Genomic DNA, 17,978 nt, shown 5'->3' with positions numbered 1-17,978 from the left:
GCTGTCATGAGGAAACCAGGCAGGAGTCGTCACACAGGGACCTGCAGAGCTGAGTAATCTGGGTTTGGGTTTTCAGCGTATGTGTGGTGGGGTGAGCTCACTTCCTCTGCCACCAGCTCCCAGCTACCCCTCACTTCTCCTTTGCAGTGATTCACACATCTGCAATTCTTTAAAGTTTATCTCCCAGTGACTGTGAGATATTGGAAGGCCGCTCTACCTGCCCAGTCCCCCACAACCTGCATACGCCTTAGCAGCCTGCAGGTTCCCAACCACGATTAACTGAATGAATGAATGAATGCAGGCATGCTGGTTAGGTGAAAGACAGAAAGAGAGAGGAACCAAGGTAAAATGGTCATCAGACACCCCATGTAAGAGGGGAGAAGAAATGCACAGCTATTAGCTCATAACAGGTCAAAACCAAGGCCCAAGTGAGAATCATAATGCTTAGCCAAGTGTGGCTGACTGGCTTAAATAAGACTGACTGTACATTAAAAATAGAAACTGAGCCTGAAGGGATGAGGACTTGCTAGAGAAAGCACCCAAGGGTGACACCGATGGAACCAGGACATGGGGTAGGGGGTAGAGAAACCACTCTGGAGAGGAGGCCAGACCTAGAGGCCCCAACTGGTCGGGTCTCCTTCCCCAAAGAAAACAGGTACCATACCTGTAATTACAGCACTTTGGAGGCTGAGGCAGAGGCAGGAAGATAGCAAGTTTAAGGGCCATCTAGACCACATGTGGTCTGTCTCAAATACAAAACAAGGCCTCAGATTCTTTGCTCCTTTTTTTTTTTTTTTTTTTTGGTCTTTTTCCTTTTTATCAGTACAGGGAATCGAACTCATGACTGCCTGCTTTCAAGGCAGGCGCTTATGCCGTTGAGCTAAATCCCCAGCCCCAGATTCTTTGCTCCTTAAGCTAGCTCCCCCTACGAACAAGGGATGTCCCTACTCTTGGCTGTCCCCACATCTCTTGCCCTAGGCTTAGTGGACTGAAGGTTGGGGAGGAAACAAGCACGGGGGAGCCACCTTCACACTTGTCCGCAGGGCAAGGGCAGGTGTGGTCCAGGGAGTCGGCCTGGAGGTTTCCTTAGGGAAAGGAAAGGCCTGGGGTGTAATTTGGAGACAGGGTTCAGCGGTGGCCTGTAGGCCATTTCTTGGTGGTATGAAAGCTGACCAAACTCTGCACACTCATCTGCTTGCCTCCTGGGACCATTTCTCAGACAGATCTACACCCAGGAGAGGAAGACAGAGGTGACAAATAACTACTTCTCACAACCCCATGGATGCTGTCTCACTACATTGTCAATGAAAAGGTTTTGTCCCTACTGGCCTCTCTCCTGGGGGTGCACCCAGCAGCACCCCCAAGGAGGATGATTCTGCCTGTCAGGAGCAGAGTCACCGCACTGAGATCCCCCCACACCATTTCCAAATACACACAGACTCCCACCCCACACCTGGACAGACCAGAAGTGGAAAAGAAGGAAGTGACCCCATCATCGCACATCAGCTGGGGAAATGAGGAAGTGAGGGGACCGGAGTAAGGCAGCACCCAGGAAGTACAAGCGGAAGGCTAAGTTCAAGCCAACCTGGGCCACCGGGCCTGTGTTCAAATCCCAGCCGTGCCACTTAAGACTGTCTCACTTACCCTCCTCCAGTCAGACTGGTGGGTCTGCAACTGGGGAGGATGTGGTTGTCTGAGTGGGCCTCAGGCTCAGGCTGAGCCCAAGGGAAAAGCAAGTAACATACAAGGTCATCATGCTAGGCTGTAGTAACGCCTCCTCACAGGCTTCAACCAGGTGGTACCTGCATGACAGGCCTATCAGGCAGCTTGTACCACCCACTGGGACTACCCTATGCCATCCAAAGGGACATGCAAATTACAGCCCCACTGTGAACTGTTAACAGATATATGACATTTAGCTTACAAAGGTCACCTCTCTCCATGTAGGATCACATTTAGAGTACTGGTGTCATTTTGGGGAACTGGATATTTCAGTAACTGATTTTTCTTTTTTCTTTTATGTGTATGGTGTTGAGGGCTGAATTCCAGGGCCTCATGCATGCAAGGTAAGCATGCTACCACTGAGCTACATCTCCAGTCCAGTACCTGATTTTTCTATTTATGAAAGTAAAACATGAAAATAAATAAATAATAGCTGGGTGTGGTGGCGCACTCCTGAAATCCCAGCACTCAGGAGGCTGAGGCATAAGTTCAAGATCAGCCTGGGCTACAAGGTGAGCTCAAGGCCAGCCTGAACTGCACAGGGAGACCCTGTCTTAAAAAGACAAAAAAAAAAAAAAAAAAAAAAAAAAGGAAAGTCAAGCATGATCATTGAGATAGTTTTGAAAACATATATACATATATCACACATAATTCCTGCACCTAGTCCTAAATCATAGTGGCTCTCAAACTGTGAACCCTAAAGTAGCATCAGTATCACTCGGGAACTTGCTAGAAATTCTCATGCTTCAATCTAGACCTACTGAATCAGAAACCCCAAGGGATTTCTATCTTTTTTTTTTTTTTTTTTTTTTTTTTTTTCCCTAAAAGGGCAAGAGTCCCATCTCTCAGCACAAGTCCCCCCTCCCAAGGCCGAACACAGGCAGGATCTCAACAAGCATCTACTGAAGCAGTGAATGAATCAATGGTCTCTGTACATGAGCAGCTGTCTCCCTAACGCCTGCTTGTCACTACAGTCCATTTTTGACAAATAGGCTGCTACAGCCACGTCAGTCTTTCCTAGGATGGGCAGGGGCGGGGGACCCTCTGGGGAGGCGGGACTATCCCAGCTGCAGGCAGAATGCGGGCCAGTCCCTCCTGGCACAGGCCCACATGAGAGGATGAGTTGACAAAAGCGAGCTTGTGGCCTGCACAGGCGTCTGCTGAGACGTGGGCAGCAGAAGCTGGCAACCACAAGCCTGAGGTGGGGGCAGGGGAAGGGGTTGCAGGGCAAGGGGTGCATCCCCAGAGGGCAGGACCCTGTTCAATAGCTAATGCTCCGAATCCACACTGAGCCCAGGAATCCTCCAAAGTGCTCAGTCCTGCAGCCAGGCTTCACCCCAAGGAAGCTCTTGAGTGACAGATCTGACTGAGAGAGTTGGGGGGGTGGGTTCTGCTGGAGATGAGGGGAGTGCAGGCTGCCCAGCCGGTTCATAAGCAAACCCAGAAGTGGAGAAGAAGGGCCAAACCCCACTGATTCAGTGGAACAGGTGGCTGCAAGTGCAAGGTTATTGGAGTCTCTCTCTAAACATGGGCGATCCCCAAATCTCACCCTCCAGCAAAGACACCAAATGTCATACTGCCTGGCAGTACCAACCTCAGAGTCTGGGGGGCCCAAGGCCACTCCACAGAAGCTGGGAAAGAGACGCAGATCAGGCACAGCCCACAAGCCCCTCCATGCTCTCCTGTCTCTGTTCCCCAAGAACTGTCCCTGAAGTGCACCCTGATCACCTAAAGTGCCCCCTGATTCTTAAGCCAAAATGAGCAATGGATGGGAAAATGGGGGACAGGGACAGAGCACCTACTCTGCCATGGGCACCGGTCAGCACTTTCCCTTCTGGAGGTTTTAGTCAGATCACAGTCAATGCCTGTTTATTGGAGGACATTTTAAAAAAGCAGATAGCTTTCTTTTTAATGGAAACAAGTCTTTATTAAGTGACTTTTAATATTGGAAAAATAAAACTCTTACAATTCTCTTTACAGCAAATATATAATATCAGTGCTTTGGCCATCTTCAAGTCCCTTTATCATAAAATATATGGCTTTAAGCTTTACTCAAATTGATTTTCCAGTACCAATCCCCAAAAACCCTGAATTTATACTCCCTATGACTTCCTCACATGTACCTAATAAAAGAGTGTAATAAAATTAGCAAATACTAAACTAACTGATAATTTATCATTGTTAGGGCCAGTGGCGTAGCTCAGTGGCACAGCACCTGCCTAGCAAGCACAAGGTCCTGAGTTCAATTCCCAATTCCAAAAAAAAAGGATTGGGGGGTATCATTCTTAGACTGTGGTCTTTAAAAACAGCACATGCATCTAAGATATATCAACTCCTTGAAAAGCAGGTAGTCCTGTCTCCCCACTTGGTCTTGCTCCTGCCCCCAGCACCCAAATCTACAATGCCTGAAACCCTGGTCACCTTCTCTTAGGTCCGGAACCAGCCCAGGTACGCATGTGCATTATTTTCCTCTTACCATCCCTTTAAGGCAGGCGCCAAAAACATTCTAATTTTTCAGATGAGGAGGCTGAGAGGCTCAGAAGTTTCCCAGAGCTGCTCCAACAAAAGAGATTCCACACAAGATGAGCAGCTCTGGGCCAGGGCCGCATACCTGTTCTCCAGGTTTACTCAGGCCCGTCCTTGCACTAACTAGAAGGGCCTTCACCAAGCTCCAGAACATTCCAGAACATTCTCTTTGCCTCACACCTAATACTGACCTCTGTGGTCCCTTGTGCTAACAACTTTAGGTTGTACTTGTGTTTTTGAGTCTATCTTCCCCCAGGGCTGATCCCCAGAGTGAAGCAGGACAACATGGCGTATGGGGCATACACTCATCACCACCCATGGGCAGACACATTACTGAAGAAAGAGTGGATGGAAGTATAGCTGCTGCCTGCACTCTCTCTCCACAGCCGAGACAGGCTGGCTGCAAAGGGCAGAGGGGCCTGGGCAGATCCTTAGCTGCTCTCAGACCTCCATGCCACTCCTGGAGGGTGGGCTGGGTCTGTCTGCCCAGGAAGCCTCCCCTCCCTACCCACAAAGTGCCTTTCTGACCAACTCAGCGATCCCCGAGGGCAGCCTACAGGAAGCAGCCTCACAGAGAAGAGCTTCTCCTGCCCTGTGGCTGGTTCCCAGGAGTCCTGGGGAACTGGCCAGGAAAGCATCCGTGGGTCCAGGCTGGGCCAGAGGGCACAACATGAGCTCATACTGCTGCTAATAATAGCCAGGCTTGAAGAGCAGCACAGTGCTCCACAGTTTACAAAGGCATTCCATCAGAATCATCGCACGGGTCCTTACAGAAAGTCCTGGCTGAGGCAAGCCGGGAATGCTCATCCCTGTTCTACAGATGAAGAGTCACAGAGAAGCTCAGGCAAGATGGCACACTGTGCCCAAGAGACCTCCAGGCAGGACACAGATCACTCCCCTTAGGATCTCTACTCTGAATCACAATTCGGGAAATCTGTAAACTTGGCCATCACGTCTCTGAGAACTAGCATTTCCTTCTAGACCAAGGCAGGGTTGTGTTAGCAGCACCTGTGACTTTGCTACCAAAAGAAATCACAGATATTTTCATACCCTGTAACAGTTGTTGCAGAAATGTCAAAATATTGTTTACACTCATCAGTACTTTGAAATTACAGTAGTTAACAGATCTTTCACAAGAGCTTATGAGTTAATAAACATGCATATTACTATTTCATAACTCAGAATCTTAATTTAATAATTGTGTTTCAATATACTGGGTTTCCTTTATGTTTCATGTTAAAAATGTAAAAACATAATTTTGGAAGTCATTCTTAGCAGAGGGCTTAAAATAAGACACAAAACAGGGAGTGGTGGCTCACGCCTGTAATCCCAGCACTCGAGAGGCTGAGGCAAGAGGATCGTTGTGAATTCCAGACCAGCCTAGGCTGCAAAGTGAGCTCAAAGCCAGCCTGAACTGCAAAGGGAGACCCTGTCTCAAAAAGACCAAAAACAAAAGACACAAAATAAGAAGAAAAAGAACTAACCTCTGTCCTCGCCAAAGCTGCCTCCTCTGTGAGGTCTGGGTTGCTATCCCAAACCCTGGTCTGACACCACCAGGGCAAAAAGCAGGAGCACCAGAGCTCCACTTTCAAACCACATCTCACATATTCTAAGAAGGTTTCCTTTCTGCAAGAAACCTGCAGAAATGTAAGGTGATAAATCTGTACAATAAGGACAGAAGGAAGAAGTTTAGATTTGGGTCCTCTGAGGACCCTTACATGTTACTGCAGACACCTGAACACGATGGAATTGCCCTGCAGGAGAGAGAAGTAACTAAACATGAGGTCCCTCTGCAAAAACACAGCAAGTGACAATGAGTGGCTGAACCCAGCAATGCGCCCAGCTAACTGTGGGCCAGAGAAGGAACCAATAGGACACGAGGTTTCTGAATGCAGAAGCAATCTCCCCCACCCCCAACCCCAGCAGTATTGGGGAATGCAGATGGAACTCAGGCCTTGTATACACCGGGCAAATACTCTACTAAGCTCATGCACACCCCTGCTTTCTATCTTCATTAGAGATGGTTACAAACCTGGATGCACTTATTAAAACTCATTTTACTGTATATACATTATACCTCAGTACACCTGACCTGGGCTGGGGTAGTAGAGCTCTGGCTTCACATGACCTGCGGCATGCGTGCATGCATGTGCACGTACACCTGGTCAGAAACACAAAAAGCAAAGCACAGACAGCAAAGCCTCCGTGGTGGTAGACTTTTCACCACATCCGTAATGAAACCCCAATTCTATCCCCGGGGTACCAGTCCTTTGGCCGGACCCCTGCTCACCTCTCACCTTCATCTCCCTATACACCCTCCCTCTCCTTGGCTGAATTCCAGCACTGCCCCACCCCCACAACAGAGGACCCCTGATTTTGCCCTCACAGTTCCCTCGGCAGGGGTCTCTCCCTTTCACCTCCACTCCGCAGCTCAGTGGCTCTGTCTCCTGCCCTCTACCTCCACCACAACGTCACCCACCTCCTGGGAGAGAAGCCACCTCCTCAGAGAGGCCTCCCATGAGGCCCATTACATCCACCTTCCCCTTTGGTTTCTGTCATGGTAGGTATCACAAACTCACCTGTGATACTCATATTTTATTTGTCTGTTTTCTTGTGGAAAGTCTCTACCATTAAGATGTAACAATCAGGGTAGAGTCCAGCACCATGCCTGGCACACACAGCAGAGGAACAGCTGCTGAATGAACAGACAGGCCTAAGCCGGCAGGGTGATGGTCCCACTGCACTCGGTGCAGCAAACCGCTGCTGAGCAGCATTGCACATCTGAGTCTAATTCTTTGATTCTCCTAAGCTAAGGTGTGTGGAAGCTAAAGACCCCAGCTGATCAACAGTGAGGTCGCTGCCTCCGAACATGACCCAAACATACTGCTTCTTTCCAGGCCCCAAAGGTCCAACTGGCTGATGCTCAGATGGACTCAAGAAAAACAGAGCTGAGCTGTGGGTTCACAACAGGGCCAGGATCCCTGCCCAGCCCTCCTTCTCCCACACTACCTGGCCACCACAGTCCCTCCCTTGGGCCAAAGCCCAGTCTGCCTGTCCATCTGCCACCCTGGCTCTGGGCCACCTGTCCCCAGCCCTGGTCCCATCCACTCATCCCAGGCCCAGAAGAAATGACCAGCAGTAGGTATTTCTTCCCAGTATAGCCACGGAAGCAGCATGCTGGTCTCACCCAAGAGGCCATGGCAGCCATCTGCTGTCCCTTCTGCTGCTCTCCCAGGGGCTGTCAAGATTCCAGATGAGATCATTGTACCTGGACCCCAAGAGGGGACCACAGAAGGCTCCACTTCCCTTTCAGCCCCAGTGCAAACACTCTGGGCATGGCCACCAGGGAAGGGGAACCCAAAGCCTCCCTCCCTTCACAGAGAGGGCACTGAGGCCCAGAGGGGCTCGGGGACAACCCCAGTATTGAGCAGGAAGGGACTATGGGTCCCTGTTTCTCAGCTCAGCGCTGAATCCATCTGGCTTAGCCTCTTTGGGTAGATGCTGGGCTCCAGTTTTAGGAGAGTTAAAAGTCATAGGTCCTAGAGGCAGAGGGTCGTGTCCAGCAGGACACCGTGCCATACAATGCCCCTGTAGCTGGGCATGGGGGCCATCCATTCCTGGAGACAACAGGGTTCTGCTTTTCAGAGGGAAAAGGAGGTTCCTAGTCCTGTGTCTCCAGCACCATAGATCACCAGCAGCTTGACAAAACAGGCACCAGAGGTTCCTCCCTGGATTCCGGCAGTCACCAAATAGGTGAGGGCCCTGAGTTCAGAGAGGTCATGTGTGCTGCCCAAGGTCACACACTAAGTCACACAGCCAGCATTCAGGTCCAGTTGAGCTCTGTTAAACTAAACTAGACCGAATTCCTAAAATGGGACACAGACAATAACAGCTAATGTATGCCAGGATGTGGTGTATGCCACACAGAGACCAGGCAGATCTCGAACTCACAACGATCCTCCCACCTCAACCTCCCGAGTGCTGGGATTACAGGCGTGAGCCACCACGCCCAGCTCAGCCATTAGCTCTTGCACACTGAAGATCCTTTCAAGAAAGTCACTGCTATTTATTACCTTAGTCCCACCTTACAGAGGCACAGGAAGAGGAAGGTCCCGTAGTTGGCCAGGAGCCAGCCTCCCAGGTCTGCGCAGCTCTAAGCATGACACAGATGCTCGACATGAGAGAGCTATGCACACGAGTGTGTATTGGGGCAGGGATATGCATGGACACCACTCTGTCGCTGCCCCATTCGAGGCCTCCCTCTCACAGTGCTGAGCGCCTGTCAGCGTCCCTGCTGTCCTCACCATGGGAACAGGAAGGAAGGCAGCTTTGGATTATGTTGAAAACAACCCCCAATGGCCTCTGGGCTGCAGCCAAGTCTCTAACAGAGCAGGGAGATGAGGTCTCTGGGAATGGAACTGAGGATCTAAGAGCCAGGAGCTCAATGACACCCAGGCTCAGGCCTGACCTTTGGAACACTCTTTGCTCTTGCCATCCATCCCCCTGTTCAGCCTCCCAGAAAGAGCATCTCAAAACCCTCATCTTTGATCCATGTACTCACTGTGTGATGCTGGCCAGCATCTTAACCTCTCTAGGCTTCAGCTTATACCTGCATAGCTGGCAGGGGCTATGTGATTCCTGCTCTCATGCATAACAAGGAGAAAGAGCCGATGTGAAACCTGTAATTAATAATGTAATCACAGTTGGGCGGCTGCCCCCAAAGGAGCCTCTGAGAAGCTCCACGGTATCTGTCTAACATGGGAATACACAAGAAGCAGGAGCAGCTGCTGGGGAAACCAGTGACGAGCAGGGAGCTGTCAGGGCACAGGCTGGGGTGGGAAGAGCACAGGGCCAGGCCTGCAGCAGCTGCTGTGCAAAGCAGGAACAGGCTGGAACCTGGGTGGAGCATGATGGAGAGACCACAGGTCCCGCTCAGCCTTGGGGCAGTGCCAGGCCAGGAGGGGTAACAGGGAGAGGCTGGCGCACGTGATGAGGAGCCCGAGGAACCAGCAGGCCTGGGCTGACCCCATGCAGCTGGAAGACCCCAAACTGCTACCTTCTCTTTATGGCTGGGCAACAGAAGACTATTCACTCTGCTCTAGCATGCAGGACCCCAAGGAGTGTCTCTCCCACAGCAAAGGCACCCGCTGAAGTCTGAGGCGCCTTCTGTAGGCATGGAGGGAAGAAGGACTTGAGCAGCAGGGGATGGGGCATGGGGCATGCAGGGGACAGAAGTGTCCTGGAGTGCCCATGATGCAGTTCAGTTCTGTGCACCACTCCAGGCTGCCACCCTGGCCAAGACCCACAAAACCACACCAGACCCAGACACAACTCTTGCTGCCAAGGACCCAACCAGAGCAAGGTGATGCTGAGTGACAGCCAAGCCTACATGACCGATAACCATGAGCCTAATCTCCTTACACCCCTGCTTTCTCCTGTTTAACCCCCACAGCAGCCCCGAAGGCAAACACCATCACTATGCCCATGGCACAGGTGAGAAGACTGAGGCTCAAAGGGGAAGCTCAGAAAGGCAAAGGCAGAAGCAGGACTCCAGCCTGGGTCTGCTGCTCTCACTCCCTGAGCCACTGGGGAGCCTGCTGCTCCCACCAACTCCATTCTTTGTCACCCCTCAGGACAGTCAGTGAATGCAGAGGCAGGGCCACTATTGGGGGCCCCAGCAAGCACCAGCCCAGCCCAGCCCAGAACACCCCAGCCTCGGCTCTCTCCCCACCCCAGCTTGAGTTTCTCCCTACACCCAAGGGGAGTGAACGTGACTGCAGATGAAGTCACCCACGCGGACGGCGGTGGATGACCATAGGAAGGATCTTGGCTGTAAGTCAGGCCCTTGCCTTGAACTTCGTCAAGTTCCTCTCTTGGAGTCTCCTCTGACTCAGAAGCTACACAGGACTTAGGGCTCTTTCCCTTCCTCTGTGCCCAGGATGGTGCATACAGCTGAACTCTAATATTCCCAAGTGCTGTGAGAAAGCATATGCATTTCCATTTCACAGGCAGGAAGACTGAGGCTTGGTGAACAGGCTTGCATAGGGAAATCATGAATAGGGAGGACGTGACAAAGTAAATTTAGGTCCCAGACCTCACCTCAAAGACAGATTTCCTTCATACCCTACAGCCTTTATTCTTTCCGTCTCTAGGATCCTGAGTCAGGCCAGGCCTTCTCATGCTCACTGCTACAGATATATAGAAACAAAGCAAACCACAGCTACTCAGTGCCCCTCCCAGGCAGGCCCAACTCCCTTCCCCAGATTCTCACCCACAGCTGTCTCCAGCTCTTGTTTGCAAACCTGCAGCCCACCTCCACAGCCTAATCTCTGTCTTTCTTTAATTATAACACTTACTTTCCTGAGCTACTCTATATAGCAGGCACTATTCTGGGAGCTGGGCACAAAGATGGTCACTCAAGGCTCTCCTGGCTGTACTGTCCCCTCCTCTAGGGCCTGCACCCAGCCCCTCCTCTGAGCACCCAAACTCTTCTGGCCTCCTACATCATCTCCAGGCCAGAAAGGGATCCCCTTTACAGAGGTGAGTGTCACGGCCCCTCACTGCCCCTAGCAAAGAAAGAGAAGGAACAGGGGAGAGAGGACAAGCAGGAAATTGTGAGGAGAGTAGCATGGAGTTGCCTGAGGGCATGTTCCTCTCTTGAGCAGCCTGACGCCTGTCCATTTCACTGGGCCCCATAGGGTCCCAGGGGCAAGTGCCTGCCCTCAGAAGTCTTTGGTACAGCGTCTCCTGACTTGGGGACCTGCTAGCCAGAGTCCACTGCCACTCAGCATCAGCCAGCCTTGTGGGACCCTCAAATCCAAAGGGTTACAAAATCAACTCCACACTGCCTAGCCCCACCATAGTCCTCATGGCTCCCAGCACCTGTGGAAGGAAGCCTGCAGGGAGAGAACAACAGGAGTTCGTACAGATCGGCTCCAGGAAACTAACCAGGATTTCCTGTGTGTCAGTGTGAGGGTGAAATGTAACAGCTAGTATATGTGACTATACGTGTGTGTATGCCCTGGGTTTGCAAATGCTACATGTCTGACATCTGAACGGCCTGTGCTTATGTCCCTGCTTATGTGTATATGACCCTGTGGCACATGTATGTGAATGTCTTTGGGGGTGTCTCCTTGGTGGTTGTCTGATGAGCCTCGGATAAGTGTGCAAGTCTGCTGCTCTTTGGGCAAGAGGCAGTAGGGCACCACACCTGGGTAGTAAGCAGGTGTCTGCCACCTGGCACAGTGGACCTGTGGCTTCTGGTGGAGGCTGGCACACGTATAACGCTATGTGGGTTCGTGCACATGCTCAAGTATGGTATGAGTACTTCCAATAGATCTGATGGCATCTCCAGGCTGCATGGCCATCTCTAGGACACATGTGAGTGTGTCTAGGGTGTGAGATGCATGGATGAAGCTGTTTCCAAGGCTGGGGTCTCCTTTACGGTGTGAGCAGTTGTGTGTTTGTCTGGTAACATATGGGTGTGGGAAGCAGGAGGTGGGACACTCACACAGGTCCACGTATGCTTCTCAGTGTAGATCCTCCAATGCTAGCTTGTTTGTTTGTATTTTGAGAAAAGGTCTCACTATGGAGTTCAGGCTAGGCTTGAACTCACTGAGTAGCCCAAGTTACAATCCTCCTGCCTCAGCCTCCTGAGGGCTGGGATTACAGATGTGTGCCGCAATACCCAGTGAGATGCTTCTTGAAGTCTACAGCATCTGGGTTTCCCAGGATGTGTCCGTGAGACTGAGTGGCTGAGGTCCCTGAGCTTGTGCTATGAATGGACATGTGTTTGTGTAAGACAGTGTGTACCCAGCTCCTCTGCAAGGCATGCTGGCAGTCCTAGGAGCTCCTCATCCACCCAGACCACGTAGCCACTGCCTCACATTTTCCATCTAGGAGGAGCATCCCCGCCCACTGTGACAGACAAACAGCTGAGGATTCTTAGAGACCCAGGATTTGGAGCAGGCTCCTGCTGGCTACCTCTCAGTCCATGGAGGAGCCTAGGACTCTGGGCCAGCCTTCTCCCCTACCCAGTGAAACACTGCAGCTCTCTTTTCTGCACCATCCAGCAACTGAAAACAGAAGAGCTACACATAGTGGCCTGTGGTATGGCCCTGAACCTGGGTGGCACTCAAAAAATATACTGAATGAATGAATGAGGAGCAGGTTAGAGAAAGACGAGGAACAGGGTGGACACTAACATTTCCTAAGTGCCGAAGGGTTCTCCTGCCACTGGGCAGGCATGCTTATCCCCCAGAAGACACAGCTGCTCATACGGGGACCTAAGCACACACACCCTACCCCCACCTGCAGGCTCCAGGCCCTCAGCCTGTCTTACATCAGTTGCACTCTACAAATCTTAGTCTAGAGCCTGGCCCACGACAGAATTCCTCTCACCAGCCCATGTCCCAGACACACTTGGCAACACAAAGCTCACTGCACTGGTCCCACTGCAGAAGGAACAAGCCCCTGAGATAGACCAGCTGGGGTTGGAATCCTGGCTGCATGACCTGCAGCCTCCATTTACACAGCTGTATAATGGCAATTGGAATCAATAAAGTGCTTCTCCTGGGTCCCTCTCAATAGACATCTAGGTTGTCAGTACCTCAAGCACAGGTCTAGAATGTCAGGGAGGTGGAGAGCCTGGTTTCCCAGGAGGCACCTGCAGAGTAGAGAATGCAGTCACACCTTCCTGTCATCCCTGGAGCAGCTCCTGATTTATTAATATTCTAAAGCTAAGGAAATCCATCCTCCTTTTCTAGTTCCTCAAAGAAGGAACACAAACATTCCGCCTGCTCACTGGCTAAGAGTAACGATTCCCCATGAGATACGAGTTTCATTGCTTGCAAAAATGTTTTCTTGGGCTGGGGATTTAGCTCAGTGGCATAAGTGCCTGCCTGGCAAGCACGAGGTCATGAGTTCAATCCCTAGTACCACAAAAAAAAAAAAAAAAAAAAAAAAATGTTTTCTTGTCTATACCTCCCTGACTGCCGAAAACAATCCTTTGAGGTTGTGCAGACAAGGAACTCAACATAGGCCAAGTGATTTGTCCATGGCCACATAGCAAACAACACAGTCTCGTCTCAGAGCCAGGGCTTTGGGCTTCAGCTCTGAGTGGCATGACCTCACCGCAGAATAAACAGGTAACTTTCAGTGTCATGGGTGACCTCAGACCAGTGGGGTTCTCAAGGTCTACACCATTGATGTACCTGCTCTGCAGATAAAGCTGCACCCCTGGACATGGAATCTCTACAGTAAACAACCTTCAGACTTTCTTGAAGAGCAGGGACCCAAGGCCAGGTAGCTCAGCTGTAGCCACCACTTAAATCTGCCCCGAACAGTGCTCAAGAAATCACAACCACCATTTCAGAATGTTTACAAGCTGCTTTCTGCAAACCCTATTTCTGTATCAAAGCATCCAAGGTCATCCACCCTCTGAATATTTCAAGTGAGCTCTCTACTTCTGTAGAAGTCCCTTCTGTCTTTTCATTGAGAGAGAGTTGTCTTATTTATACTTTACTCATTTGGGTCACAGGGCAGGACCTCATAAGATGGGAGATCTGGAGCCACCAGAGAGTCCTTCCATGGTTGACAGTCCTCAGTGTCCCCTAGTGCCCAGCTGGGAGATGAACTTGAACAGGGCCACCAATGGACTCAGGTATTCTCTGCTCAACCCAATACCAGCTTTCACTAGTCATGATGGCAATCTGGAGTCTTCTCCCCAGTTACCCAATTTCTGCCTATCAGAAACCAAGTGGATCAGAGAGGCAAGAAACAAGTCAGAATCTAATACACTCTCACAACCCCTAACTGCTAGGAGAGCTGGCTCTGAGACCTGGAGCAAGTCCCTTTCCTGCTCTGGCCTGTTTACTATCTGCAGAATGAACAAAACTATGCCTCCTGTCCTAACCCCTGTACTGATGGCCCACATTCAGTTTTTATGCTTGTGTGAGGTCAGCAGTCAGGTAAACAAAACTCAAGAGGCGTCACGGGACTGGCCCAGGAGCACACAGCAAGAATGAGTGTCATCTGCCCTTGCTCCCCTCCCTCATCACTCTCCTTCCCTGCTCTGGCCTCATCCCTGTCCTTGAACTCCGAAAGCCTCTTCCAATTTCTCTTCACGTTCTTACTGTACCTCCTTACTCAGCTGGCTCCATGCCATCCCAGCTGTGGGCCTCCCTGAACCCTGGCTCTACCTTCATGTGCTCTTGGAACACTTACCCCTCTCCACCCTTACCATGATCTCCATTGTGCTTTATCTTGTGACTACTGTTTAACCCTGGTCTCTCTGCAAAGCTCCTTGAAAACAGTTTAGGCTTGTTCCCATTTGAAGTCCCAGATCTGCACTAGTACCCAGCAGGCCCCATAGGCATACCTGGTGAATGAATGAATGAATTAATGAGAGGCTAGGAGAAAAAACTCAGCCTGTGACAGGTGGGGGGGAGGATCGACACTACACACCTACAGAACCCACGTGATAGGTGCTCTGCACATCTCTTGACAATAGCAGTATCTCAGGTACTCCTGACTGAGGCAGACTGCATGTCAGGCACTCTGGTGGTGTTTGTATACATTATCTCATCTAAGTCTTAAGGATGGAAGATGTGTGATGGTCTCCCTTTTACACATGACAAAACTGGTCCACAGACATTAAGGAATTTGTGCAAGATCAGTTGGGGAAGCTACAGATCCCAGTCCAATAGTGGCCTGAGGCTTATGCATGAAGCCTAAACAACAGAACAGATGGCAGAAACAGAGGCTCAGTCCTAGCCCAGGCAATGGCTTGTTTGCAACAGGGCCCTCGGCCCTGTGGGACCAGACTCAACTCCCAAACTCCCAAACCAATTTCCCTTCTAAACAGTCCCAAGAGGCCCAGACAGATTATGGGGTGCTACATGATGACCTCCTGAAACAGAGGGGCCCTGAGATGAGTAATGAAGAGACCGTGATGCAAATCACTGTGACCCCATCCTTCTCTGCCAGGGTAAGCAGGGAGGGTAAGGGGTTCAGGGCCTGGATATAGAGCAGCTAAGGCAGAGTACTGGAAGCATCCAAGGCCAGGACCCAAAGGTGTTTTTACTCCTCCCCTTCCTCCTCTTCCCCATCCTCCACTTGCTCTTTTTTCACCACTGGTTTGGAAAGATTACAAGGGCTGTCACAACTTCTGATTGTCAACACTGAAAGGGCCTTTGGGAAGACTCATCTTCCCACTTAACAGATGAGGAAACTGAGGTCTGCCCTGAGGCTGAAGGGGCAGGTTATCCTACTCCAGACAGACCCTAGTCTACAAGCATTTACTGAAAACACGTGAGAGACACAACTGAGAAAGATGACAACACTCTTAAGGAGGGAGAAACCTTTAGCCAAAAGCACCACATAGCAAAGTTAAGTGCTGCGGGCAGACATACATCAGAGTGCTGTTAATTCCCTGGCTCCCAGCCAGGGGCACTCTGGGTGCTGTGCCAAGCTATCAACTGACAAGTGCAGGCAACATTTCTGTCTCTTCCAAAACTGCCTGGCCTGGGGCAGTAGAACTCAGGATTCCAGCTTCCCAGAACAAGGTCAGCACGAGGGCTGGACTGTCCCTACAGCTAACATCAGGGCAGTAGCAGGTAATGGAGATTGGTCTTCACCCTGAGGTGCTCATGTCCACTGAAAGGGCCAAGGCAAAGCCTGTTCCCTGGGAAAGTCCCCACTTGTCCTCCGGGAATGCTCCTCTCAGGCAGGAGGCTTCCCTTCTCCCACTGGGTTCAGGGAAGACCAAAAACAGTGCCCAAGAGGGGCCAGTGGGACAGTAGTGCATTCAAGATCTGCAGCACACAATACACTGCGATTTGGGAAGCTGCCTCTGAAACGGTTCTCCCACGACGTCAACCTTCCAGGCTGTGGGACCGTTAGACTGGGAGGAAGTGGACTCTAGCCAAGGGGATGTTCCCAGATGTCATGCTTTCAAACTGGGCCCGCCCTGAAGGCAGGCAGGGACAAGCCCGTCCTGGGGAAGCCCTGCATAAAGACTCAGAATTGTGTTCCAGCCTCTCTTTGGCAGGGGATGGCCACAGGTTTCCCTGGCAGCCTGCTCACCAATGCCTGCCCGGGAAAGGAGAGCCTCCACAACCCACAACCACAGCTTGCTGGTCTGGGGGCGGGGCTCCAGGTGCTGAAGGCTCCAGAAGTCCGGCCCCTCACTGCTTACCCACCCCCACCCATCCAGGAATCCTCCAAATCCCTGCTCCCCAAATCAGGGCCTTCTGAAAAGTGGCCTGCCAAGTCCATCTTCAGCAGAGGGCTTCCCAAATAAAGTAGAGAGAAGGGAGAGGGAGCCTTAGATTGCCCTCAGGGCAGTTCTCAGTGAGTCTGGGTCCCCCGTCCCACCTCGTTCAGTGGCAAAGTGGCCGGCTGGTGCCTCAGGACCAGGGGCCCATGACAGCCCGCCCCACCATCCACTTGGCGCCCCCACCTTGAGATAGTCGTTCTCGGAGCGCAGCTCCTCCAGCTCGCGCATGAAGCTGCCGGGCCCGCAGTCCAGCATCTCCTCGGTGAGGTCGGAGAAGGCGAGCGAGGCACTGAGCGGCAGGCGGCTGCTGCCCACCGACGACGCGGCCACCGACGGCTCCTCGGGGGAGGCTGGCGGCCGTGGAGGTTGTTGCGTGGCCGGCGCAGGCTGAGGCGGCTGCCCGGTGCGGGTCCCCGCCGGGGCCCCTGCCGCCGACTCGGCGTCGCTGCTCAGCGCCAGCTCCAGGCCCAGCAGGCGCGCCTCCTCCGACGCGCAGTCCGACACTTCCGAGCTGCTGTCGGTGAGGCTGGGCGGAGGCGGCGGCGGGCGCGGGCCCGCACCGGGGCGCGGACGGCCCTTGGCGCGGACCCCGGTGCGGACCCCGGCAACTCGCGTCCCCGCACCCCGCACCCCGGGAGCCACCGCGCGCCCCTTCTTGTCCGGCCGCGCTGAGGACGCGGCGCCACAGGCGGCAACGGCGCCCGGGCCTGGGCCGCGGCGGCCCTTGGCCAGCGACCAGCCGGCCACGTCCTTAGGCCGGGCCGGCGACGGCGCGCGGTGGCTCTTCTTCCTCTCCGGGGTTGGCGCGGGCGGGGGGCCGCAGCCCCGCGTCGGGGGCTCCACCGCCGGCGCCTCCATCGCGGCCTCCCGCGCTCTCAGCGCGCTGCGCGCATGGCCCGCGCCCGCCCGGCCTCGGCGTGGCTCCGGCGACTCGGGTCGCGACTGCTCTCGGGCTCGCTCGGCCCGGGGCCTGAGCTCCGGCCCAGATCCCCGCCGCGCGGTCTCGGCACCGCTCTGTGCGCGGAGGGACCGGCCCGACCGCCTCCAGGCGCCCCGGCTGCGGCTGCGGCTCCGCCCGGCGCCCGCCCCCTCGGCCTCGCCGCGCCCCCGGAGCGCACCCAGACCCCCGCCGCCTCCTCGCCGATCGCCGCCCCGGGCTCCGAGTCCGGCTGCAGCCCGGGCCCCGGCTCCGCCCGGCGCGGCCCGCCCCCCGCGCAGCCCCGCCAGCTCCCCGCCCCGCCGCCTCGGCTCGGGGGCGCGCGGCTCCGCGAACAAAAGGCGGACGCGGCGGGAGCGGCGGGGAGGGACGCAGGCACGGAGCGAGGGAGGGATCTGCGAGGCAACAGCGACCCCCTCGAGGGTCAGGCGGGCCGGGGCAGCCGCGGCCCTGGCTCGGTCCTCCTCGGCTCGGCCGCCGCCCCCTCCGCCGCGGGCCGGGAAGTCGCACCCCGCG

At 53.3% G+C, this 17,978-nt stretch overlaps 1 protein-coding gene across 3 annotated transcripts in view; it reads right to left on the bottom strand.

Moving 5' to 3' along the window:
• The window catches only part of Mtcl2 (microtubule crosslinking factor 2), a 70,109-nt gene extending 52,408 nt beyond the window's left edge, over window positions 1–17,701 (bottom strand). For 2 of the 3 annotated variants that reach the window (XR_010047398.1, XM_063248385.1), the window contains exon 1: window positions 16,709–17,699. Coding sequence is in view for 2 of the 3 variants with exons in the window: in XM_063248385.1 (XP_063104455.1) it covers window positions 16,709–17,383 (675 nt within the window). In the remaining variant the exon portion in view is untranslated. Of the gene's footprint in view, window positions 1–16,708 lie in introns of all 3 variants that reach the window. The other variant, XM_063248386.1, reaches the window with a different exon arrangement.
• Window positions 17,702–17,978: the final 277 nt, after the last annotated feature.

The sequence above is a fragment of the Cavia porcellus genome, unplaced genomic scaffold (assembly GCF_034190915.1).
Source record: "Cavia porcellus strain 051 isolate PalLab524CR breed Dunkin Hartley unplaced genomic scaffold, mCavPor4.1 scaffold_5, whole genome shotgun sequence".
NCBI classification, from domain to species: domain Eukaryota; kingdom Metazoa; phylum Chordata; class Mammalia; order Rodentia; family Caviidae; genus Cavia; species Cavia porcellus.
The sequence above is the reverse complement of the archived record's forward strand: the minus strand, read 5'-3'. Positions and strand labels throughout refer to the sequence as shown.